General features: G+C 49.9%; 1 protein-coding gene across 2 annotated transcripts in view; it reads right to left on the bottom strand.

The window, feature by feature from the left end:
- The window catches only part of LOC146019738 (uncharacterized), a 76,048-nt gene extending 52,587 nt beyond the window's left edge, over window positions 1–23,461 (bottom strand). Inside the window, exons 1-4 of one of the 2 annotated variants that reach the window (XM_083152253.1) lie at window positions 23,307–23,392; window positions 22,450–22,565; window positions 21,271–21,549; window positions 17,915–18,106 (exon numbers count right to left, since the gene is read on the bottom strand). In XM_083152253.1, the coding sequence (XP_083008379.1) occupies window positions 17,915–18,106; window positions 21,271–21,535 (457 nt within the window). In that variant the 5' untranslated portion in view covers window positions 21,536–21,549; window positions 22,450–22,565; window positions 23,307–23,392. Of the gene's footprint in view, window positions 1–17,914; window positions 18,107–21,270; window positions 21,550–22,449; window positions 22,566–23,306 lie in introns of both variants that reach the window. The other variant, XM_083152252.1, reaches the window with a different exon arrangement.
- Between the last annotated feature and the right edge of the window lie 3,691 nt (window positions 23,462–27,152).

Here is a 27,152-nt window from a genome sequence, read left to right as displayed (position 1 = left end):
GGGCCGGTGCGAGGTATTCCAGCATTAGCACATTACTGGTCATGTCATGGGAGAGCTACATACAGAGAACATGCTATAACAGGGACCTATGTACAGGGCCGGTGCGAGGTATTCCAGCATTAGCACATTACTGGTCATGTCATGGGAGAGCTACATACAGAGAACATGCTATAACAGGACCCTATGTACAGGGCAGGTGCGAGGTATTCCAGCATTAGCACATTACTGGTCATGTCATGGGAGAGCTACATACAGAGAACATGCTATAACAGGACCCTATGTACAGGGCAGGTGCGAGGTATTCCAGCATTAGCACATTACTGGTCATGTCATGGGAGAGCTACATACAGAGAACATGCTATAACAGGACCCTATGTACAGGGCCGGTGCGAGGTATTCCAGCATTAGCTCATTACTGGTCATGTCATGGGAGAGCTACATACAGAGAACATGCTATAACAGGACCCTATGTACATGGCCGGTGCGAGGTATTCCAGCATTAGCACATTACAGGTCATGTCATGGGAGAGCTACATACAGAGAACATGCTATAACAGGTCCCTATGTACAGGGCCGGTGCGAGGTATTCCAGCATTAGCACATTACTGGTCATGTCATGGGAGAGCTACATACAGAGAACATGCTATAACAGGACCCTATGTACATGGCCGGTGCGAGGTATTCCAGCATTAGCACATTACTGGTCATGTCATGGGAGAGCTACATACAGAGAACATGCTATAACAGGACCCTATGTACAGGGCCGGTGCGAGGTATTCCAGCATTAGCACATTACTGGTCATGTCATGGGAGAGCTACATACAGAGAACATGCTATAACAGGACCCTATGTACAGGGCCGGTGCAAGGTATTCCAGCATTAGCACAATACTGGTCATGTCATGGGAGAGCTACATACAGAGAACATGCTATAACAGGGACCTATGTACAGGGCCGGTGCGAGGTATTCCATCATTAGCACATTACTGGTCATGTCATGGGAGAGCTACATACAGAGAACATGCTATAACAGGACCCTATGTACAGGGCCGGTGCGAGGTATTCCACTATTAGCACATTACAGGTCATGTCATGGGAGAGCTACATACAGAGAACATGCTATAACAGGACCCTATGTACAGCACCGGTGCGAGGTATTCCAGCATTAGCACATTACTGGTCATGTCATGGGAGAGCTACATACAGAGAACATGCTATAACAGGTCCCTATGTACATGGCCGGTGCGAGGTATTCCAGCATTAGCACATTACTGGTCATGTCATGGGAGAGCTACATACAGAGAACATGCTATAACAGGACCCTATGTACAGGGCAGGTGCGAGGTATTCCAGCATTAGCACATTACTGGTCATGTCATGGGAGAGTTACATACAGAGAACATGCTATAACAGGACCCTATGTACAGGGCCGGTGCGAGGTATTCCACTATTAGCACATTACAGGTCATGTCATGGGAGAGCTACATACAGAGAACATGCTATAACAGGACCCTATGTACAGGGCCGGTGCGAGGTATTCCAGCATTAGCACATTACAGGTCATGTCATGGGAGAGCTACATACAGAGAACATGCTATAACAGGTCCCTATGTACAGGGCCTGTGCGAGGTATTCCAGCATTAGCACATTACTGGTCATGACATGGGAGAGTTACATACAGAGAACATGCTATAACAGGACCCTATGTACAGGGCCGGTGCGAGGTATTCCAGCATTAGCACATTACTGGTCATGTCATGGGAGAGCTACATACAGAGAACATGCTATAACAGGACCCTATGTACAGGGCAGGTGCGAGGTATTCCAGCATTAGCACAATACTGGTCATGTTATGGGAGAGCTACATACAGAGAACATGCTATAACAGGGACCTATGTACAGGGCCGGTGCGAGGTATTCCAGCATTAGCACATTACTGGTCATGTCATGGGAGAGTTACATACAGAGAACATGCTATAACAGGACCCTATGTACAGGGCCGGTGCGAGGTATTCCACTATTAGCACATTACAGGTCATGTCATGGGAGAGCTACATACAGAGAACATGCTATAACAGGACCCTATGTACAGGGCCGGTGCGAGGTATTCCAGCATTAGCACATTACTGGTCATGTCATGGGAGAGCTACATACAGAGAACATGCTATAACAGGGACCTATGTACAGGGCCGGTGCGAGGTATTCCAGCATTAGCACATTACTGGTCATGTCATGGGAGAGCTACATACAGAGAACATGCTATAACAGGACCCTATGTACAGGGCCGGTGCGAGGTATTCCAGCATTAGCTCATTACTGGTCATGTCATGGGAGAGTTACATACAGAGAACATGCTATAACAGGACCCTATGTACAGGGCCGGTGCGAGGTATTCCAGCATTAGCTCATTACTGGTCATGTCATGGGAGAGTTACATACAGAGAACATGCTATAACAGGACCCTGTGTACAGGGCCGGTGCGAGGTATTCCAGCATTAGCACATTACTGGTCATGTCAGGGGAGAGCTACATACAGAGAACATGCTATAACAGGACCCTATGTACATGGCCGGTGCGAGGTATTTCAGCATTAGCACATTACTGGTCATGTCATGGGAGAGCTACATACAGAGAACATGCTATAACAGGACCCTGTGTACAGGGCCGGTGCGAGGTATTCCAGCATTAGCACATTACAGGTCATGTCATGGGAGAGCTACATACAGAGAACATGCTATAACAGGACCCTATGTACAGCACCGGTGCGAGGTATTCCAGCATTAGCACATTACTGGTCATGACATGGGAGAGTTACATACAGAGAACATGCTATAACAGGTCCCTATGTACAGGGCCGGTCCGAGGTATTCCAGCATTAGCACATTACTGGTCATGTCATGGGAGAGCTACATACAGAGAACATGCTATAACAGGACCCTATGTACAGGGCCGGTGCGAGGTATTCCAGCATTAGCACATTACTGGTCATGTCATGGGAGAGCTACATACAGAGAACATGCTATAACAGGACCCTATGTACAGGGCCGGTGCGAGGTATTCCAGCATTAGCACATTACTGGTCATGTCATGGGAGAGCTACATACAGAGAAGATGCTATAACAGGACCCTATGTACAGGGCCGGTGCGAGGTATTCCAGCATTAGCACATTACTGGTCATGTCATGGGAGAGCTACATACAGAGAACATGCTATAACAGGACCCTATGTACAGGGCCGGTGCGAGGTATTTCAGCATTAGCACATTACTGGTCATGTCATGGGAGAGCTACATACAGAGAACATGCTATAACAGGACCCTATGTACAGGGCCGGTGCGAGGTATTCCAGCATTAGCACATTACTGGTCATGTCATGGGAGAGCTACATACAGAGAACATGTTATAACAGGGACCTATGTACATGGCCGGTGCGAGGTATTCCAGCATTAGCACATTACTGGTCATGTCATGGGAGAGCTACATACAGAGAACATGCTATAACAGGGACCTATGTACAGGGACGGTGCGAGGTATTCCAGCACCCTAGGCAATACATCAGCTTAATGCCCCCTCCAATCACACACCAATGCCCACTTTCCAGACCCTCAGGTGAACGTGTGGAGATAGCGTCTTATGGGTTCAGTGCCTGCCATTTGCATCTGGTCCAGACCACTCGTACATATGCGTGTAGAATTGCAGGATATTGGGAGAACAGCTGACACACGGTTATGTCAGCTGTCCGCCCCCGCACTGTGTCATGTGTATGCCCAGCGTTTTATTGGGAACACCCATGGATCGCTGGGCGGTCACAAAAGCTAATGCCCCAGCCCAGCACCCCACGCCCCTCTTCTCTCCCCGCTCGCAAGGCTGGGGACCTGCACCCGGAGAACAGACTTTTCACTGAGTTCGCACGCACCCAGCGTATACACCTGCACAGAAATGCTGCTGCACATAAGCAAAACATATGAATTCATGGCCGCTGCAAATGAACCAGAATAAGGGCCTAAGTTCAACAAGAATGCCTCCCTCCGAATCATCCTTAATTGTGTGCTAAACTCAGGTGTAAACCCTTTTTATTTCCTTTCTGATCGGGCTCCAACGGGTAAGGTAATATAATTTTCAGTTGTTTCTTACAAATATTCACAGGAGCGTATTTCAACAATATTTATTTATAAGAGCTGGTAATAAGAGAATATTAACAATAATATACTGGCGTGCAAGCCAAACAACAATAGCCACAAAAGTTTTATTATACCGGAACGTGACCTGGATTCCCAGGTATGCTGCTCTCCCTCGTTGGTCCGTCCGCAGACCACAATAACGCTTACCTTTGTGGCTCAATAACAGATAAATATAACATGGATTAAAATGCACAATCAATTCTATGGTATGATAGGCCTTTCATACAATTGTTGACCCGGGTATAATGTTAGATTATTGCGCAATAATGGCTATATTATTTTGTCAAAATACTAAACTTTACTTTTCTTCCTTTACAGGTTTCCTAACAGTTCCATCCTACAATACTATCTAACTCTAGGTAAGTATAAGTCCTCTACAATGGCATTCTCTATGACTTTACTATATTGCAAACAGGCAACCTCAAAGTACTTTCTACATGAACTGTATAGTAACTGTTTTGTATCTATATATTTTAGTTCTGTTAATGAGTTTGATACAATTATTGTATCAGTCCTGCAGTGAGTCTGTTCTGTCTCTAGTCACAATACAGAATGCTATTCACTCTTTGCTCTCTGTCACTGCAGCTGATGATTTTAACAGAAGCTCCTAGCCGAAATATTCTTTTTCCTCTAGATTTAAGTCATCCTACGGCTATACTGTGTTCTTGTGGGCTTCCCCTGGCCTCTGAGCCGGGTTTCACCCTCCTTCCAGTTGTGGTGTTAGCTGTGAAGTTTACTCAAGTTTACAGAGCCTGTCAGTATCTTCAAGCTATGCACTGACTAATGGGCATCCCCTGACCCGCCGGGTCGGGTTTCGCCCTCTATGCGGCTAGATGCGGGATACAGACAGATGACGGCTATCTATCTCGAGGGGTTAAAATAATTCCTTTGGAAGGCCTCCCCTGACCGAGTAGGTCGGGTTTCGCCTGGTCCCTGTTGATACTGTGCTGGTGGCAATGCCTGCTGCGTACAATTATGGATGTAAGGGTTAACGGGGGGTAGGATTCACACTCACCACCTCTTCTGACAGTTCGGCACCGCCTTCCCCGTCGGGAACCGCCTCCTCGCGCACTCTGCGTAGTTACATACCAGCCCCTCGGCCTAGTAGCAGTGTCGGGGCTCCGCCTCAGAACCTGCGTCACGGTCAGCCGCGGCCTGCCTCCCGATGTTCAGCTGCCGCCTCTTTACAGTCTCACTGGGCCGGAACTCCGCCTTCGACCCTGCGTCATCACCAGCCGTGGCCCGCCTCCCGATAGCTCCGGCTACCGCCTCCTTGCCGAATTACTGATCGGGCTCCTACGTCGGAATAGCCGGTAGCTGTCGGTCCCCGGAATCTCCGCTGTCTCCTCCCTAGAACCGGGTGAGTCCTTCAGCGCTTCCTCAGAAACTGCTTTTTCTCCCTGACCGCTGCGTAGCTCTCACAGTCTCAGCTTTTTCTCCAAACTGCGCAACAGCCGTTACACACTCCGTCCTCTTATAAGCTTCAGCTCGTGCCCCTCCATACCCGCTCTCCTCTCGAGCCGTGCAACTTTATTTAGTTTTGTTCACCAGCTGGTCCGTTTGGGGTGTAGAACCAACCTCCCCTGCCGTTTGAGGTCTTGGACCCGGCGGTCGTTACACATGGGCATGGAATTTCTGGTCAGACCAGTCCACTTCCCTCTGAGAGGGGTTTCAGTCCTGTACTCCTAAAAGTTCCCATTGCCTTCTGTGAAGGCACATATTTATACCTACATGTCTTTTATAACCCCCATGGGGTAACTGGTTACCTTATCAACACAACTCTACTCTAAATGTAACATACTTATTTTTGCCAACATGACCGCATACACTTTGCAGGTATTACACAGGGGCACCCCCAGATTCTGGAGCCCCTAGGCAGCTTCCTTGGGGGTAGCGGTGGCCCTGCCTATGAAGTCATACTATACACATAATAATATTTCTATGGATCATCTAGCGGCCTCTGATTGGATGATTTTGTATGTAAATCATCTTGCAGTCAGACCTTTCTAAAATGAAACCAATTACCTTTCCCTGGACACAAGGTGGCGCCACTCATCTATAGTTACATATTGATACGATTCATAGCCCCTCCCACAGACAAGTCACCTGACACCAATTTCTACGTTAAATGATTTATCAGAGTTATAAAGTTTCCACACAAAAAAGTACCACTGAGCGCCATAAAAATGTGCCATCTGTGGCTATATTATATCGTCACTGCTGTTTAGTGTCACTTCTTTATCTATATTCCCATTACACTTTATATAGAACATGCAACGTTCCTTATATTAATAACATGAATCAGACATTATGCTCTCGTGTGTATTCATTAATATTATCGGTACTTGTTTCCTAGCACGGCCACACCGATTAAGATCGGGGTGGTCGTGCTGAAAAAAATCGGTCGATCGCATCGCATGCGATTTGGTCGCATGCGATGCGATCGACCGATCCGACCGATTTTTGACCCGATTTTTTCATTAAATCCAATGTAAATTGGGTCCCTGGGACCCAATTTTACATTGGATTGAATGAAAAAAATTCCAAACCCCCCCAAATTGAAACGTGTACACAGCGCCCCACGATAGACGGCAACCCGAAGCGTGGCGAGCGCAGCGAGCCCGCGAGGGGCGGCGGTACGCGTCCTCCGACCTTTTCATGCCCTACTATCCACTAGGGCGTGGAGTGAGAATAGAATAGTGTGGCGAGCGCAGCGAGCCACCGAGCCCGAAGCGTGGCGAGCGCAGCGCGCCCCGCGAGGGGACGCGGATACCTTCACAGGTAATCGCGTCCCTTCGCGGGCTTCACAGTTGTCGGCGTCGCCACGGACACCTGTGAAGCCCGCGAAGGGACGCGTTTACCTGTGAAGGTATCCGCGTCCCCTCGCGGGGCTCGCTGCGCTCGCCACGCTTCGGGCTCGGTGGCTCGCTGCGCTCGCCACACTATTCTATTCTCACTCCACGCCCTAGTGGATAGTAGGGCATGAAAAGGTCGGAGGACGCGTACCGCCGCCCCTCGCGGGCTCGCTGCGCTCGCCACGCTTCGGGTTGCCGTCTATCGTGGGGCGACGACGGGGACATTTTTAATGTGAAATGGGTCATATTGACCCATTTCACATTTTTTAACATTTTTACACCATTTCAATGTTAAAAATTTTTTTAACATTGAATCCTATGTAAAAATCGGGTGCATCGCGTCGCATCGCGTCGGGACCAATGTTAATGGTCCCGACCGACGCGATGCCCCCGATATTTTACAGTTCCCGACAAGATTTCAATGTTAAAATTTTTTTTAACATTGAAGTCAATGCAAATATCGGGGGCATCGCGTCGGTCGCGTCGGGACCAATGTTAATGGTCCCGACCGACGCGATGCCCCCGATTTTTGTTTCCTAGCCGGCAAAATGGACCTGATTTCAAAGGAAATCGGGTCCATCGGGCTAATCGTGTCCCTTAATTAAGGGACACGATTAGTTACGATTGTGGCCGTGCTAGGAAACAAGTACCAATATTATTAAAGTGTACTTGCTGTGCCTGGCGTGTATGTGTCCCATCCGCTGCTTGTTCTGTGCATACCCTCCAACTGTACCGATTTAGCTGGTACACTACCGTTTTTTTAATGGTCTATACCGGCTAGATGTAACTCTACCGAATGTACCGTTTTTCTGTAGCCAGCTCCTCCGACTCTGGGAATTGTAGTTTCACAATTCTGTACTGTTGGCTGCTCTTCCGGCAGCGTTAGCTGAGAGGGGGGAGTGGTTGGCCAAGAAGACTTCATCTCCCGAGGTGCCCCGCAGGGAGACTGACCGGGCCCGCCTCCCCCTGCTCACACACACGCACACGGTGGTGATGCAGGGAATGACAGACGCCGCCTGATTAGTGAGGGAATGCCAGCAGCAGCTACCGCAGCGGCACATGGCCGGAGGACTGATTCTGAGCTGAACTGCTGGGGAAGGTAGGCAGCAGCAGTAGCGCAGCATCAGCATGTGTGGGGGTGGGGCTGGGTTTTTGTATGTGTTAAACTCCATTTTCTAGAGTGGTGGGAGCAAAGTAGACACTCGGAAAGGGGGTGTGACCACGCCCACTTTAACTGTGACCACGGCTACTTCACACATGGCCACACACCCTTCCCGAATGTGTACCGATTTCTGCCCTTCAGATGTTGGACTGAGCGTGCCCATATAATGGGCTTATACATGGGTCCCAGTGTCCCAGTGTCCCAGTGTCTGCGCTGTGTCATCTCACGTACCGGTAGGAATCAGGCCCCTGTGCTGCTGTGGACACATCCTGAGCTACTGACTGAGCGTGACCATATAATAGGCTTATACTGGAGTCCCAGTGTCTGCGCTGTGTCATCTCACATACCGGTAGGAATCAGGCCCCTGTGCTGCTGTGACACATCCTGAGCTACTGACTGAGCGTGACCATATAATAGGCTTATACATGGGTCCCAGTGTCTGCGCTGTGTCATCTCACGTACCGTTATGAATCAGGCCCCTGTGCTGCTGACTGAGCGTGACCATATAATGGGCTTATACATGGGTCCCAGTGTCTGCGCTGTGTCATTTCATGTACCGGTAGGAATCAGGCCCCTGTGCTGCTGTGGACACATCCTGTGCTACTGACTGAGCGTGACCATATAATGGGCTTATACATGGGTCACAGTGTCTGCGCTGTGTCATCTCACGTACCTGTAGGAATCAGGCCCCTGTGCTGCTGTGACACATCCTGAGCTACTGACTGAGCGTGACCATATAATGGGCTTATACATGGGTCCCAGTGTCTGCGCTGTGTCCTCTCATGTACCGGTAGGTATCAGGCCCCTGTGCTGCTGTGACACATCCTGAGCTACTGACTGAACGTGACCATATAATAGGCTTATACATGGGTCACAGTGTCTGCGCTGTGTCATCTCACGTACCAGTAGGAATCAGGCCCCTGTGCTGATGTGACACATCCTGAGCTACTGACTGAGCGTGACCATATAATGTGCCTATACATGGATCCCATTGTCTGCGCTGTGTCATCTCACGTACCGGTAGGAATCAGGCCCCTGTGCTGCTGTGACACATCCTGAGCTACTGACTGAGCGTGACCATATAACAGGCTTATACATGGGTCCCAGTGTCTGCGCTGTGTCATCTCACGTACCGGTAGGAATCAGGCCCCTGTGCTGCTGTGGACACATCCTGAACTACTGACAGAGCGTGACCATATAATGGGCTTATACATGGATCCCAGTGTCTGCGCTGCACCATCTCACGTACCTGTAGGAATCAGGCCCCTGTGCTGCTGTGACACATCCTGAGCTACTGACTGAGCGTGACCATATAATGGGCTTATACATGGGTCCCAGTGTCTGCGCTGTACCGTCTCACGTACCGGTAGGAATCAGGCCCCTGTGCTGCTGTGACACATCCTGAGCTACTGACTGAGCGTGACCATATAATGGGCTTATACATGGGTCCCAGTGTCTGCGCTGCACCATCTCACGTACCGGTAGGAATCAGGCCCCTGTGCTGCTGTGGACACATCCTGAGCTACTGACTGAGCGTGACCATCTAATGGGCTTATACATGGGTCCCAGTGTCTGCGCTGTGTCATCTCATGTACCGGTAGGAATCAGGCCCCTGTGCTGCTGTGGACACATCCTGAGCTACTGACTGAACGTGACCATATAATAGGCTTATACATGGGTCACAGTGTCTGCGCTGTGTCATCCCACGTACCTGTAGGAATCAGGCCCCTGTGCTGCTGTGACACATCCTGAGCTACTGACTGAACGTGACCATATAATGGGCTTATACATGGGTCACAGTGTCTGCGCTGTGTCATCTCACGTACCGGTAGGAATCAGGCCCCTGCGCTGCTGTGGACACATCCTGAGCTGCTGACTGAACGTGACCATATAATGGGCTTATACATGGGTCACAGTGTCTGCGCTGTGTCATCTCACGTACCAGTAGGAATCAGGCCCCTGTGCTGCTGTGGACACATCCTGAGCTACTGACTGAACGTGACCATATAATAGGCTTATACATGGGTCACAGTGTCTGCGCTGTGTCATCTCTCGTACCTATAGGAATCAGGCCCCTGTGCTGCTGTGACACATCCTGAGCTACTGACTGAACGTGACCATATAATGGGCTTATACATGGGTCACAGTGTCTGCGCTGTGTCATCTCAAGTACCGGTAGGAATCAGGCCCCTGTGCTGCTGTGACACATCCTGAGCTACTGACTGAACGTGACCATATAATGGGCTTATACAGGAGTCCCAGTGTCTGCGCTGTGTCATCTCACGTACCTGTAGGAATCAGGCCCCTGTGCTGCTGTGGACACATCCTGAGCTACTGACTGAGCGTGACCATCTAATGGGCTTATACATGGGTCCCAGTGTCTGCGCTGCACCATCCCACGTACCGGTAGGAATCAGGCCCCTGTGCTGCTGTGGACACATCCTGAGCTACTGACTGAACGTGACCATATAATGGGCTTATACATGAGTCCCAGTGTCTGCGCTGCACCATTCCACGTACCGGTAGGAATCAGGCCCCTGTGCTGCTGTGACACATCCTGAGCTGCTGCTGACTGAACGTGACCATATAATAGGCTTATACATGGGTCACAGTGTCTGCGCTGTGTCATCTCACGTACCGGTAGGAATCAGGCCCCTGTGCTGCTGTGACACATCCTGAGCTGCTGCTGACTGAACGTGACCATATAATAGGCTTATACATGGGTCACAGTGTCTGCGCTGTGTCATCTCACGTACCGGTAGGAATCAGGCCCCTGTGCTGCTGTGACACATCCTGAGCTACTGACTGAACGTGACCATATAATAGGCTTATACATGGGTCCCAGTGTCTGCGCTGCACCATCCCACGTACCGTTAGGAATCAGGCCCCTGTGCTGCTGACTGAACGTGACCATATAATAGGCTTATACATGGGTAACAGTGTCTGCGCTGTCTCATCTCACTTACCGGTAGGAATTAGGCCCCTGCGCTGCTGTGGACACATCCTGAGCTACTGACTGAGCGTGACCAAATAATAGGCTTATACATGGGTCCCAGTGTCTGCGCTGTGTCATCTCACGTACCTGTAGGAATCAGGCCCCTGTGCTGCTGTGACACATCCTGAGCTACTGACTGAACGTGACCATATAATGGGCTTATACATGGGTCACAGTGTCTGCACTGTGTCATCTCACGTACCGGTAGGAATCAGGCCCCTGTGCTGCTGTGACACATCCTGAGCTACTGACTGAACGTGACTATATAATGGGCTTATACATGGGTCACAGTGTCTGCGCTGTGTCATCTCACGTACCGGTAGGAATCAGGCCCCTGTGCTGCTGTGACACATCCTGAGCTGCTGCTGACTGAACGTGACCATATAATAGGCTTATACATGGGTCCCAGTGTCTGCGTTGTGTCATCTCACGTACCTGTAGGAATCAGGCCCCTGTGCTGCTGTGACACATCCTGAGCTACTGACTGAGCGTGACCATATAATGGGCTTATACAGGAGTCCCAGTGTCTGCTCTGTGTCATCTCACGTACCTGTAGGAATCAGGCCCCTGTGCTGCTGACTGAGCGTAACCATATAATGGGTTTATACATGGGTCCCAGTGTCTGCGCTGTGTCATCTCATGTACTGTTAGAAATCAGGCCCCTGTGCTGCTGTGACACATCCTGAGCTGCTGCTGACTGAACGTGACCATATAATGGGCTTATACATGGGTCCCAGTGTCTGCGCTGTGTCATCTCATGTACTGTTAGGAATCAGACCCCTGTGCTGCTGTGACACATCCTGAGCTACTGCTGACTGAACGTGACCATATAATGGGCTTATACATGGGTCCCAGTGTCTGCGCTGTATTATCTCACGTACCGGTATGAATCAGGCCCCTGTGCTGCTGTGACACATCCTGAGCTACTGACTGAACGTGACCATATAATAGGCTTATACATGGGTCACAGTGTCTGCGCTGTGTCATCTCACGTACCGGTATGAATAAGGCCCCTGTGCTGCTGTGACACATCCTGAGCTGCTGCTGACTGAGCGTGACCATATAATGGGCTTATACATGGGTCCCAGTGTCTGCGCTGTATTATCTCACGTACCGGTATGAATCCGGCCCCTGTGCTGCTGTGACACATCCTGAGCTACTGACTGAACGTGACCATATAATAGACTTATACATGGGTCACAGTGTCTGCGCTGTGTCATCTCACGTACCGGTAGGAATCAGGCCCCTGTGCTGCTGTGACACATCCTGAGCTACTGCTGACTGAACGTGACCATATAATAGGCTTATTCATGGGTCCCAGTGTCTGCACTGTGTCCTCTCACGTACCGGTAGGAATCAGGCCCCTGTGCTGCTGTGACACATCCTGAGCTACTGACTGAACGTGACCATATAGTGGGCTTATACATGGGTCCCAGTGTCTGCGCTGTGTCATCTCACGTACCGGTAGGAATCAGGCCCCTGTGCTGCTGTGACACATCCTGAGCTGCTGACTGAGCGTGACCATATAATGCGCTTATACATGGGTCCCAGTGTCTGCGCTGTACCATCTCACGTACCGGTAGGAATCAGGCCCCTGTGCTGCTGTGGACACATCCTGAGCTACTGACTGAACGTGACCATATAATAGGCTTATACATGGGTCACAGTGTCTGCGCTGTGTCATCTCACGTACCTGTAGGAATCAGGCCCCTGTGCTGCTGTGACACATCCTGAGCTACTGACTGAACGTGACCATATAATGGGCTTATACATGGGTCACAGTGTCTGCGCTGTGTCCTCTCACGTACCGGTAGGAATCAGGCCCCTGTGCTGCTGTGACACATCCTGAGCTACTGACTGAACGTGACCATATAGTGGACTTATACATGGGTCCCAGTGTCTGCGCTGTGTCATCTCACGTACCGGTAGGAATCAGGCCCCTGTGCTGCTGTGACACATCCTGAGCTGCTGACTGAGCGTGACCATATAATGCGCTTATACATGGGTCCCAGTGTCTGCGCTGTACCATCTCACGTACCGGTAGGAATCAGGCCCCTGTGCTGCTGTGGACACATCCTGAGCTACTGACTGAACGTGACCATATAATAGGCTTATACATGGGTCACAGTGTCTGCGCTGTGTCATCTCACGTACCTGTAGGAATCAGGCCCCTGTGCTGCTGTGACACATCCTGAGCTACTGACTGAACGTGACCATATAATGGGCTTATACATGGGTCACAGTGTCTGCGCTGTGTCATCTCAAGTACCGGTAGGAATCAGGCCCCTGTGCTGCTGTGACACATCCTGAGCTACTGACTGAACGTGACCATATAATGGGCTTATACAGGAGTCCCAGTGTCTGCGCTGTGTCATCTCAAGTACCGGTAGGAATCAGGCCCCTGTGCTGCTGTGGACACATCCTGAGCTACTGACTGAGCGTGACCATCTAATGGGCTTATACATGGGTCCCAGTGTCTGCGCTGCACCATCCCACGTACCGGTAGGAATCAGGCCCCTGTGCTGCTGTGGACACATCCTGAGCTACTGACTGAACGTGACCATATAATGGGCTTATACATGAGTCCCAGTGTCTGCGCTGCACCATCCCACGTACCGGTAGGAATCAGGCCCCTGTGCTGCTGTGACACATCCTGAGCTGCTGCTGACTGAACGTGACCATATAATAGGCTTATACATGGGTCACAGTGTCTGCGCTGTGTCATCTCACGTACCGGTAGGAATCAGGCCCCTGTGCTGCTGTGACACATCCTGAGCTGCTGCTGACTGAACGTGACCATATAATAGGCTTATACATGGGTCACAGTGTCTGTGCTGTGTCATCTCACGTACCGGTAGGAATCAGGCCCCTGTGCTGCTGTGACACATCCTGAGCTACTGACTGAACGTGACCATATAATAGGCTTATACATGGGTCCCAGTGTCTGCGCTGCACCATCCCACGTACCGTTAGGAATCAGGCCCCTGTGCTGCTGACTGAACGTGACCATATAATAGGCTTATACATGGGTCACAGTGTCTGCGCTGTCTCATCTCACGTACCTGTAGGAATCAGGCCCCTGTGCTGCTGTGACACATCCTGAGCTACTGACTGAACGTGACCATATAATGGGCTTATACATGGGTCACAGTGTCTGCACTGTGTCATCTCACGTACCGGTAGGAATCAGGCCCCTGTGCTGCTGTGACACATCCTGAGCTGCTGCTGACTGAACGTGACCATATAATAGGCTTATACATGGGTCCCAGTGTCTGCGCTGTGTCATCTCACGTACCTGTAGGAATCAGGCCCCTGTGCTGCTGTGACACATCCTGTGCTGCTGACTGAGCGTGACCATATAATAGGCTTATACATGGGTCCCAGTGTCTGCGCTGTGTCATCTCATGTACCGTTAGGAATCAGGCCCCTGTGCTGCTGTGACACATCCTGAGCTGCTGCTGACTGAACGTGACCATATAATGGGCTTATACATGGGTCCCAGTGTCTGCGCTGTATTATCTCACGTACCGGTATGAATCAGGCCCCTGTGCTGTTGTGACACATCCTGAGCTACTGACTGAACGTGACCATATAATAGGCTTATACATGGGTCACAGTGTCTGCGCTGTGTCATCTCACGTACCGGTATGAATCAGGCCCCTGTGCTGTTGTGACACATCCTGAGCTACTGACTGAACGTGACCATATAATAGGCTTATACATGGGTCACAGTGTCTGCGCTGTATTATCTCACGTACCGGTATGAATCAGGCCCCTGTGCTGTTGTGACACATCCTGAGCTACTGACTGAACGTGACCATATAATAGGCTTATACATGGGTCACAGTGTCTGCGCTGTGTCATCTCACGTACCGGTATGAATCAGGCCCCTGTGCTGTTGTGACACATCCTGAGCTACTGACTGAACGTGACCATATAATAGGCTTATACATGGGTCACAGTGTCTGCGCTGTGTCATCTCACGTACCGGTATGAATCAGGCCCCTGTGCTGCTGTGACACATCCTGAGCTACTGACTGAACGTGACCATATAATGGGCTTATACATGGGTCACAGTGTCTGCGCTGGGTCATCTCACGTACCGGTAGAAATCAGGCCCCTGTGCTGCTGTGACACATCCTGAGCTACTGACTGAACGTGACCATATAATGGGCTTATACATGGGTCACAGTGTCTGCGCTGTGTCATCTCACGTACCGGTAGGAATCAGGCCCCTGTGCTGCTGTGACACATCCTGAGCTGCTGCTGACTGAACGTGACCATATAATAGGCTTATACATGGGTCCCAGTGTCTGCGCTGTGTCATCTCACGTACCTGTAGGAATCAGGCCCCTGTGCTGCTGTGACACATCCTGAGCTACTGACTGAGCGTGACCATATAATGGGCTTATACAGGAGTCCCAGTGTCTGCTCTGTGTCATCTCACGTACCTGTAGGAATCAGGCCCCTGTGCTGCTGTGACACATCCTGAGCTACTGACTGAGCGTGACCATATAATGGGCTTATACATGGGTCCCAGTGTCTGCGCTGTGTCATCTCACGTACCGGTATGAATCAGGCCCCTGTGCTGCTTTGACACATCCTGAGCTGCTGCTGACTGAACGTGACCATATAATGGGCTTATACATGGGTCCCAGTGTCTGCGCTGTATTATCTCACGTACCGGTATGAATCAGGCCCCTGTGCTGCTGTGACACATCCTGAGCTACTGACTGAACGTGACCATATAATGGGCTTATACATGGGTCACAGTGTCTGCGCTGTGTCATCTCACGTACCGGTAGGAATCAGGCCCCTGTGCTGCTGTGACACATCCTGAGCTACTGCTGACTGAACGTGACCATATAATAGGCTTATACATGGGTCCCAGTGTCTGCGCTGTGTCATCTCACGTACTGTTAGGAATCAGGCCCCTGTGCTGCTGTGACACATCCTGAGCTACTGACTGAGCGTGACCATATAATGGGCTTATACATGGGTCCCAGTGTCTGCGCTGTGTCATATCACGTACCGGTAGGAATCAGGCCCCTGTGCTGCTGTGGACACATCCTGAGCTACTGACTGAACGTGACCATATAATAGGCTTATACATGGGTCACAGTGTCTGCGCTGTGTCATCTCACGTACCTGTAGGAATCAGGCCCCTGTGCTGCTGTGGACACATACTGTGCTACTGACTGAGCGTGACCATATAATGGGCTTATACATGGGTCCCAGTGTCTGCGCTGCACCATCTCATGTACCGGAAGGAATCAGGCCCCTGTGCTGCTGTGACACATCCTGAGCTGCTGACTGAACGTGACCATATAATGGGCTTATACATGGGTCCCAGTGTCTGCGCTGTGTCATATCACGTACCGGTAGGAATCAGGCCCCTGTGCTGCTGTGGACACATCCTGTGCTGCTGACTGAACGTGACCATATAATGGGCTTATACATGGGTCCCAGTGTCTGCGCTGCACCATCTTACGTACCGGTAGGAATCAGGCCCCTGTGCTGCTGTGACACATCCTGAGCTACTGACTTAGCGTGACCATATAATGGGATTATACATGGGTCCCAGTGTCTGCGCTGTGTCATCTCACGTACCGGTAGGAATCAGGCCCTTGTGCTGCTGACTGAACGTGACCATATAATTGGCTTATACATGGGTCCCAGTGTCTGCGCTGCACCATCTCACGTACCGGTAGGAATCAGGCCCCTGTGCTGCTGTGGACACATCCTGTGCTACTGACTGAGCGTGACCATATAATGGGCTTATACATGGGTCCCAGTGTCTGCGCTGTGTCATCTCACGTACCGGTAGGAATCAGGCCCTTGTGCTGCTGACTGAACGTGACCATATAATGGGCTTATACATGGGTCCCAGTGTCTGCGCTGCACCATCTCACGTACCGGTAGGTATCAGGCCCCTGTGCTGCTGTGACACATCCTGAGCTACTGACTGAACGTGACCATATAATGGGCTTATACATGGGTCCCAGTGTCTGCGCTGCACCATCTCACGTACCGGTAGGAATCAGGCCCCTGTGCTGCTGTGACACATCCTGAGCTACTGACTGAGCGTGACCATATAATGGGCTTATACATGGATCCCAGTGTCTGCGCTGCACCATCTCACGTACCGGTAGGAATCAGGCCCCTGTGCTGCTGTGACACATCCTGAGCTACTGACTGAGCGTGACCATATAATAGGCTTATACATGGGTCCCAGTGTCTGCGCTGTGTCATCTCACGTACCTGTAGGAATCAGGCCCCTGTGCTGCTGTGGACACATCCTGAGCTACTGACTGAGCGTGACCATATAATGGGCTTATACATGGGTCCCAGTGTCTGCACTGTGTCATCTCACGTACCGTTAGGAATCAGGCCCCTGTGCTGCTGTGACACATCCTGAGCTACTGACTGAGCGTGACCATATAATAGGCTTATACATGGGTCCCAGTGTCTGCGCTGTGTCATCTCACGTACAGGTAGGAATCAGGCCCCTGTGCTGCTGTGACACATCCTGAGCTACTGACTGAGCGTGACCATATAATAGGCTTATACATGGGTCCCAGTGTCTGCGCTGTGTCATCTCACTTACAGGTAGGAATCAGGCCCCTTGGCTGCTGCGGACACATCCTGAGCTACTGACTGAACGTGACCATATAATGGGCTTATACAGGAGTCCCAGTGTCTGCGCTGTATCATCTCACGTACCGGTAGGAATCAGGTTCTTTATGTTTTGCACTTTACGTCTCAGTATTTCATGATCCGCTTTCTCTTCTCTGGTGAATAGGAAGATATCCCGGGTCAGATCCCTCAGACTGTGCTGACTTCCCAGAATCCTGTGCTTTGCGACATCACTGCTGTCATCCAGGTCATCAACCACCACTATGACTTGGTCTTTACCTGAAATATAGGCGGTGACAATGATATTGATAATGATAATACTAATAACAATAAGCTGATGTGCACAGTTTCAAAGGTCTGCTGGGCAGAACATTTTGCCCTTTTTAGCCCCCTTAGAAGAATTTGAAAAAGTCCCTGCTTAGTGGGTGACTGCAAATAACTGTCACAGTTTCCAGACCACCCAGCAGGTCACCTGGCAGATGCACAGGGAGAGTTCACAAACTATCACAATTTCCAGAGCACAATGGTGATGCATTGTAAATGGCAGGCAGACGTTTTGCCAGATAACTCCAAAACAAAGCAATGTCAACATATTTCCTTAAATCTACAGAGAAAGACCTTTCATTTGGTAGGGCCCTGCTCAGGCAACTAATGCAATTAATATACTGTATCGATAGTACATTTTATTCTTGGTACTTGTGTATTAGCAGGGCACCCAATTTGCATACGTACGGCACCGTAGGTAAATCACCTTGTATCACTTGCCATATTTTTTGTGCGATGCGATTTTTCTATGTAATTTATTCACTATTCTCTACCCGCGGGTGGTGCCATGCGAGACCATGTGGTTTTATAGGGTGCGATGCTATTGACTTTACTATACACTTCTATTGGATGCAATTAGATTTAGGCACCCCCCCACTATCCAAGCCACCCTGAAGCTTGGCGAGTGCTGCGAGCCTCGCGAGTGGTGGCGGAACGCGTCCTCCTGACCTTTTCATACCCCCACTATCCACGTCGGCATGGAGTCGATTTTATATAGTGTGGCGGGCGCATCGAGCCACCGAGCCCGAAGTGTGGTGAGTGCAGTGCGCCCTGCGACACTTGGGGCACGGTGGCTCGCCGCGCTCGCCACACTATATAAGATCGACTCCACGCCGACGTGAATAGTGGGGGTATGAAAAGGTCAGGAGGACACGTTCCGCCACCACTCGCGGGGCTTGCAGTGCTCGCCATGTTTCGGGGTAGCGTGGATAGAGAAGGGGTGCCTAAATCTCATTGCATCTCATAGAAGTGTATAGTAAAGTCAATAGCATCGCACCCTATAAAATCGCATGCGGTCACATGCGATTTTTGCGTGCGCTGTGATCGTATCGCACCGCCCGCGGCCAGAGAGCAGTGAATAAATTACATAGGAAAATCGATTTTTTTTTTTTTTTTACGCAGAATCGCCCACTAAGCAATTTGCTTTGTGGGTGCCCTGCTAATACACAAGTACCTTACTCTTAATATTATTTTTATTATTATTATTAACAACCATTTCCAAATGACGGAATGGGGACAGATACAGTATGCACAAGAAGATGAACATGGATTTCTCTCCTTACACAAATGACAGTGTTGTCCCAGTACCACAACAGGGCTGCCATCAGAAATGTGTATCTTGGGACTGACAAAGCAGGCAGGGCCCCCCGTCCCCACCCTACGTGACTACTTGGACCTTCGATGTCCGCAGCACTGACTGCGCTGCTGTACCTCAGTTGTGGGCGGTGAGAGATGGGAAGCGCTATGATAATAATGTGTTAGGATGCTATGGAAACCCGTCCATCCCATTGGTAATACCAGCAGATGATTGGCCGGGCCAGTGATGATGTGGGATCATGCACCACCGCTCACTGCTGCCTCGTACATGCTGGGCGGCTATGGAGCTGAAAGCGGCTCATCCTGTCCTACTTTCAAAATCTCCACTCCGGGTAAAGCCCAGAGAGGTGTCATCCACGAATCACGGTAACTTAAGGCTGCGCAGGGGAGATGCAGGGGGTCCTGCGGAATCAGGGAGGATTGTCAACCTTTCCGGGGTGCCGGGAGGGAGAACTGATTTTCGGGACCCTCCCAGCCAATCCGGGAGGGTAAGTGAACGTAAGTGTGGGGGTGCGGGCGGACGAACCTAAACCTTGGTGAGTAGTGTCCGACACTACGACACCCCCCCACCACGGACCATAGCGTTAGCACCCCCCCTTCCCCCCCGGACTGTAGCGTCAGCACACACCCCCCCGGGCTACTGTTCCCGGGCCGGATTTTGTTCGTCTTCTAGGGTTCCTCCCTTTTACACTGGTGACAGAGCTTAAAGGAGGGGGGGGGTCCCTATTAGCAGCCGCACAACACACCCGGATGCTTCTCAGAGAACCGGATCCATTTAGACTTCGCAGGGATCTATGTGGTACAAGCTTCCTCAGATTTGAACAGGTTTATCTTTAATCTCAATCAAAGAATCAAGGGGGTGGTTCTGATTACCTCGTTAAGGGGATGTATAACGAAGGCACATCCCCTCGCATATCTTGTCAGTCAGTTAAACTTACGAAGACGGGGCTGGAGGGCGACGCCCGGTGATGTCAGCCACCCGCCATGGCACACATCGTTCTGCCTGCAAACCCATGGGAACGCCCAGCATTCTGCCCCGTTCCCTGCAAAGTCGCCAAAGCCATTCGCAAAAAGGGGAGGTGCACATGCGCAGTTCCACAAACATTGGGACGGGGCGATTAAATCAGTATGACCCCCCCAAGTGTAGTGCTAATTGTTTGATTGGCATATTAGCCTAAATACACTGATGTATGCAAATAACAAAGGCTGCAAATTACTGTATATGTATGTTGTTCCTAATAAGTCCCAGCACACTGCAGCGGAAGAGTCTTCTAGGGCCAGAGTACATTTAATACCTCTTTAATCCTCGCCCTACCACCCTCCCCGGTTGCTCAGCCTTCAATCACATCGCTATACCAAAGTGATGCAATAGCGTACACTCAGCACTGGTCCCGCCTCCCACCGCAGCCTATCAACATGCTCCTGGATTGGGGTTCTGGTATTGCAGAGGGGCAGAATTTTGCATTGGTCAGTGGGGGGGATTTGGGTGCGATGCTTCTCCTCTTGTCTGGTAATGGCCGGCACTGTACCCCTAGATGTCGTAGATCAGTGGTAGCCAACCCTAGTCCTCGGAAGCTACCAACAGTTCACATTTTCCAGACAACCTAGCTGCTGCACAGCTGCACTCATTAATCACGGACACATTTTAAAAGATACACAGATGGAGCTAATTAGCTCACTTGTGATTCTGTGAGGAGACCTGCAAAACATGCACTGTTGGTAGCTCTCGACGACTAGGGTTGGCTGCCCCAGTCGTAGATCATCAAAGTTCTAGGCAAAATACAACTATCACCGATTCTTACCAAGTGTTTGGTACATAACGGATATTTCTTCGTCATACAGTGAGTCGGTGACGTCCGTGATGTTGACCCGTCCTCTGTTTTTTGTGTGGTACAATATGGCGAACCTGCATTTCTGCACTTCTTGTACGAACTGGAAGTGATTGGTGTTGGAGATGAGGAAGGAACACACAAGGAAATCTTCCCTCAGGATATCGTATAACCAGCGGTAATCATTCTCCGCTGACCTGGAGAATATGCCAACATCTGGGCTCTCTCCGCGCTCCATGTATCCTGTAATGGCTGGAACACAACGTTATTACTAATGTCACAGCTGTGATGTGTCACCACCACCCTAGGACCGGTGTCCTCCACCTTACAGGCGATGAGGACCGGGCTGTTACGGAAACATGACTTATGTGTGGGACGTGACGTGTATCACATGTAGGATGCAGCTAATACACACAATAAATAACAATATATCTGTCACATCCAATTCTATTCTTGTACTTCTTATCCATGTTATGTCTTTGTCGCCTAGGGGGAGGTCAACCCCTAACCCCTGGAGAGATATAAACAGCCGGGTGTACTACATGCCATATCGCGATACAACGTGCTGCTTATCGGATACACACCTGTGTTAGTGACGCCAGTATTCCCATAGACATGCGACTGCAATCACAAAGGACTGCTCTCCCAATAAGTGTTGTCCTTTGTGATAGGTGTGCCGGACGGGGTCCCGACAGCCGGGTTCCCGGCGGCTGGCGGCTATTTTCTCTCTTGGGGGTCCACGACCCCCATAGAGGGAGAATAGAATAGGCATGCGAGTGCAGTGAGCCAGCAAGGGGCTTAGTTGCGCTCACTATGATGTCTGGGTCCGGTCAGTCGGGATCCCAACGTCAGGATAATGACTGTCGGGATCCCGACTGTCGGACCCCTGTACCACGCTGTGTGATAGAAGGACATCAGGGTTTAGTACTCGGGAGTCATCCTGCACATACACAGACTGATGCATGCTGACACAGGGGACGCTGAGAGCAATACGATTGGATTGTTCCCAGAAGGAATGCAAAAACATGCCCATTGGCTACTACTGGGCAGCACGGACATTAGTGGTTAGCATTACTGCCTCACAGCACTGGGTTCATGGGTTTATTCCCACCATGGCCCTAACTGTGCAGAGTTTGTATATTCTTCCCTTACTTGCGTGGGTTTCCTCCGGGTACTCCGGTTTTCTCCCACATGTGGTAGGGAATATAGATTGTAAGCTCCACTGGGGCAGGGACTGATGTGAATGTTCAAATATTCTCTGTACAGCTCTGTGGAATGTATGTGCTATATAAATAACTGGTAATAAATCATAATAAATACATTATTATATCACATTGTTATGATTATATTAGTAATCAAATTCCAGAACCAGTCATGGAACCTTGCATTCTGGTGGAATCGATGCAGTAAAGAATACAGTATCTATCCTTATGTATCAATGCCTATTTCCCTATAGAGTGTAAGATTGCGAGCAGGGCCCTCATACCTTTTGACTGTCTGTAAATACCCTGTTTGTTGTATCACTGTCTCCTTTTGTAAAGCGCAACGGAATCTGCTGCGCTATATAAGAAACTGCTAATAAATAAATAAATAAAATAAGTGTCTGAGCCAGAAGGGGGCAGCGATGAGCACAGGGAAGGAGGCAGAAGTACATGGGGAGAAGTTATAGCAGAGGACAGGACATAAAACGCCTTCATTCCTTTATAGTATAATCTCCGCCAGGTCACTGACCACGAGTATAATGTAGCATAATGCCACGTAGTTATCTGTAGTGGAGAACAGGGGCCATGGTGCTGGGCAGACGGTACAGTGCTAGGGACGTGTGGTAACAATGTAACTGCTACATGTACACTATACAGTGGGAGTCTGTTCCCCACCCTGACACATTTCCTGCAGAGGTCTAATCTATTCCTTCCCCTTCCATCTGCTGACCCACTGCAACCCTCCCACCTACACCCCCCCCCCTGCACCCCCTCCACTGCCCCCTGCCTGCACCCCGTCCATACTACCTGCTCTCCTGTCTCCTCTCTTCCTCCCCAAGTCTCCTCTGTCACACTAGAGTGCAGCAGTCATTGTGAAAGTGAAAATGAATTACACAGGATGGGAGGGGGCAGGGTGTATATCTCAGTACACACTGGTGTCAGCAGCAGCGGCTGTGCTCTGCATTACTCTATAATAAGGGTTTGGCACAGGCCTCCCATAACCGAGCACTGGGGTGGATTATTGGACAGTAGGTCAACAGTGTCTGGATCAACAGTCAAAAGGTCAAAATGGTTAGTATTACTGCCTCACAGCGCTGAGGTCATGGGTTCTATTCCCACCATGTGTTATATATACGGGCAGTACGGATGGTGTAATGGTTAGCATTACTGCCTCACAGCACTGAGGTCATGGGTTCTATTCCCACCATGTGTTATATATACGGGGGCAGTACAGACGGTGTAATGGTTAGCATTGCTGCCTCACAGCACTGAGGTCATGGGTTCTATTCCCACCATGTGTTATATATACGGGGCAGTACGGATGGTGTAATGGTTACATTACTGCCTCACAGCACTGTAGTCATGGGTTCTATCCCCACCATGTGTTATATATACGGGGCAGTACGGATGGTGTAATGGTTAGTATTACTGCCTCACAGCGCTGAGGTCATGGGTTCTATCCCCACCATGTGTTATATATACGGGGCAGTACGGATGGTGTAATGGTTAGCATTACTGCGTCACAACGCTGAGGTCATGGGTTCTATCCCCACCATGTGTTATATATACGGGGCAGTACGGATGGTGTAATGGTTATATTACTGCCTTACAGCACTGAGGTCATGGGTTCTATCCCCACCATGTGTTATATATACATGGCAGTACGGATGGTGTAATGGTTAGCATTACTACCTCACAGCACTGAGGTCATGGGTTCTATCCCCACCATGTGTTATATATACGGGGCAGTACGGATGGTGTAATGGTTAGCATTACTGCCTCACAGCACTGAGGTCATGGGTTCTATCCCCACCATGTGTTATATATACGGGGCAGTACGGACGGTGTAATGGTTAGCATTACTGCCTCACAGCACTGAGGTCATGGGTTCTATCCCCACCATGTGTTATATATAACGGGCAGTACGGATGGTGTAATGGTTTGCATTACTGCCTCACATCGCTGAGGTCATGGGTTCTATCCCCACCATGTGTTATATATACGATGCAGTACGGATGGTGTAATGGTTTGCATTACTGCCTCACATCGCTGAGGTCATGGGTTCTATCCCCACCATGTGTTATATATACGGGGCAGTACGGATGGTGTAATGGTTACATTACTGCCTCACAGCGCTGAGGTCATGGGTTCTATCCCCACCATGTGTTATATATACGGGGCAGTACGGATGGTGTAATGGTTAGCATTACTGCGTCACAACGCTGAGGTCATGGGTTCTATCCCCACCATGTGTTATATATACGGGGCAGTACAGATGGTGTAATGGTTATATTACTGCCTCACAGCACTGAGGTCATGGGTTCTATCCCCACCATGTGTTATATATACATGGCAGTACGGATGGTGTAATGGTTAGCATTACTACCTCACAGCACTGAGGTCATGGGTTCTATCCCCACCATGTGTTATATATACGGGGCAGTACGGATGGTGTAATGGTTAGCATTACTACCTCACAGCACTGTGGTCATGGGTTCTATCCCCACCATGTGTTATATATACGATGCAGTACGGATGGTGTAATGGTTTGCATTACTGCCTCACATCGCTGAGGTCATGGGTTCTATCCCCACCATGTGTTATATATACGGGGCAGTACGGACGGTGTAATGGTTAGCATTACTGCCTCATAGCACTGAGGTCATGGGTTCTATCCCCACCATGTGTTATATATACGGGGCAGTACGGACGTGTAATGGTTAGCATTACCACCTCACAGCACTGAGGTCATGGGTTCCATCCCCACCATGTGTTATATATATAGGGCAGTACGAATGGTGTAATGGTTACATTACTGTGTCACAACGCTGAGGTCATGGGTTCTATCCTCACCATGTATTATATATACGGGGCAGTACGGATGGTGTAATGGTTAGCATTACTGCCTCACAGCGCTGAGGTCATGGGTTCTATCCCCACCATGTGTTATATACACGGGGCAGTACGGATGTTGTAATGGTTAGCATTACTGCCTCACAGCGCTGAGGTCATGGGTTCCATCCCCACCATGTGTTATATATACGGGGCAGTACGAATGGTGTAATGGTTAGTATTACTGCCTCACAGCACTGAGGTCATGGGTTCCATCCTCACCATGTATTATATATACGGGGCAGTACGGATGGTGTAATGGTTAGCATTACTGCCTCACAGCGCTGAGGTCATGGGTTCTATCCCCACCATGTGTTATATATACTGGGCAGTACGGATGGTGTAATGGTTACATTACTGTCTCACAGCACTGAGGTCATGGGTTCTATCCCCACCATGTGTTATATATATAGGGCAGTACGGATGGTGTAATGGTTACATTACTGCGTCACAACGCTGAGGTCATGGGTTCTATCCCCACCATGTGTTATATATACGGGGCAGTACGGATGGTGTAATGGTTAGCATTACTGCCTCACAGCACTGAGGTCATGGGTTCTATCCCCACCATGTGTTATATATACGGGGCAGTACGGATAGTGTAATGGTTACATGACTGCCTCACAGCGCTGAGGTCATGGGTTCTATCCCCACCATGTGTTATATATACGGGGCAGTACGGATGGTGTAATGGTTAGTAATACTGCCTCACAGCACTGAGGTCATGGGTTCTATTCCCACCATGTGTTATATATACGGGGCAGTACGGATGGTGTAATGGTTAGTATTACTGCCTCACAGCGCTGAGGTCATGGGTTCTATCCCCACCATGTGTTATATATATGGGGCAGTACGGACGGTGTAATGGTTAGCATTACTGCCTCACATCGCTGAGGTCATGGGTACTATCCCCACCATGTGTTATATATACGGGGCAGTACGGATGGTGTAATGGTTAGCATTACTGCCTCACAGCGCTGAGGTCATGGGTTCTATCCCCACCATGTGTTATATATACGGGGCAGCACGGACGGTGTAATGGTTAGTATTACTGCCTCACAGTGCTGAGGTCATGGGTTCTATCTCCACCATGTGTTATATATACGGGGCAGTACGGATGGTGTAATGGTTAGCATTACTACCTCACAGCACTGAGGTCATGGGTTCTATCCCCACCATGTGTTATATATACGGTGCAGTACGGATGGTGTAATGGTTAGCATTACTGCCTCACATCGCTGAGGTCATGTGTTCTATTCCAATCCCACCATGTGTTATATATACGGGGCAGTACGGACGGTGTAATGGTTACATTACTGCCTCACAGTGCTGAGGTCATGGGTTCTATCCCCACCATATGTTATATATACGGGGCAGTACGGACGGTGTAATGGTTATCATTACTGCCTCACATCGCTGAGGTCATGGGTTCTATCCCCACCATGTGTTATATATACGGGGCAGTACGGATGGTGTAATGGTTACATTACTGCCTCACAGCACTGAGGTCATGGGTTCTATCCCCACCATGTGTTATATATACGGGGCAGTACGGATGGTGTAATGGTTATATTACTGCCTCACAGCGTTGAGGTCATGGGTTCTATCCCCACCATGTGTTATATATACGGGGCAGTACGGACGTGTAATGGTTAACATTACCACCTCACAGCACTGAGGTCATGGGTTCTATCCCCACCATGTGTTATATATACAGGGCAGTACGGACGTGTAATGGTTAGCATTACTGCCTCACAGCAC

This window comes from Crinia signifera, chromosome 7 (assembly GCF_055691185.1).
Source record: "Crinia signifera chromosome 7, ASM5569118v1, whole genome shotgun sequence".
Lineage (NCBI taxonomy): Eukaryota > Metazoa > Chordata > Amphibia > Anura > Myobatrachidae > Crinia > Crinia signifera.
This window is presented reverse-complemented; position numbering and strand designations above follow the sequence as displayed.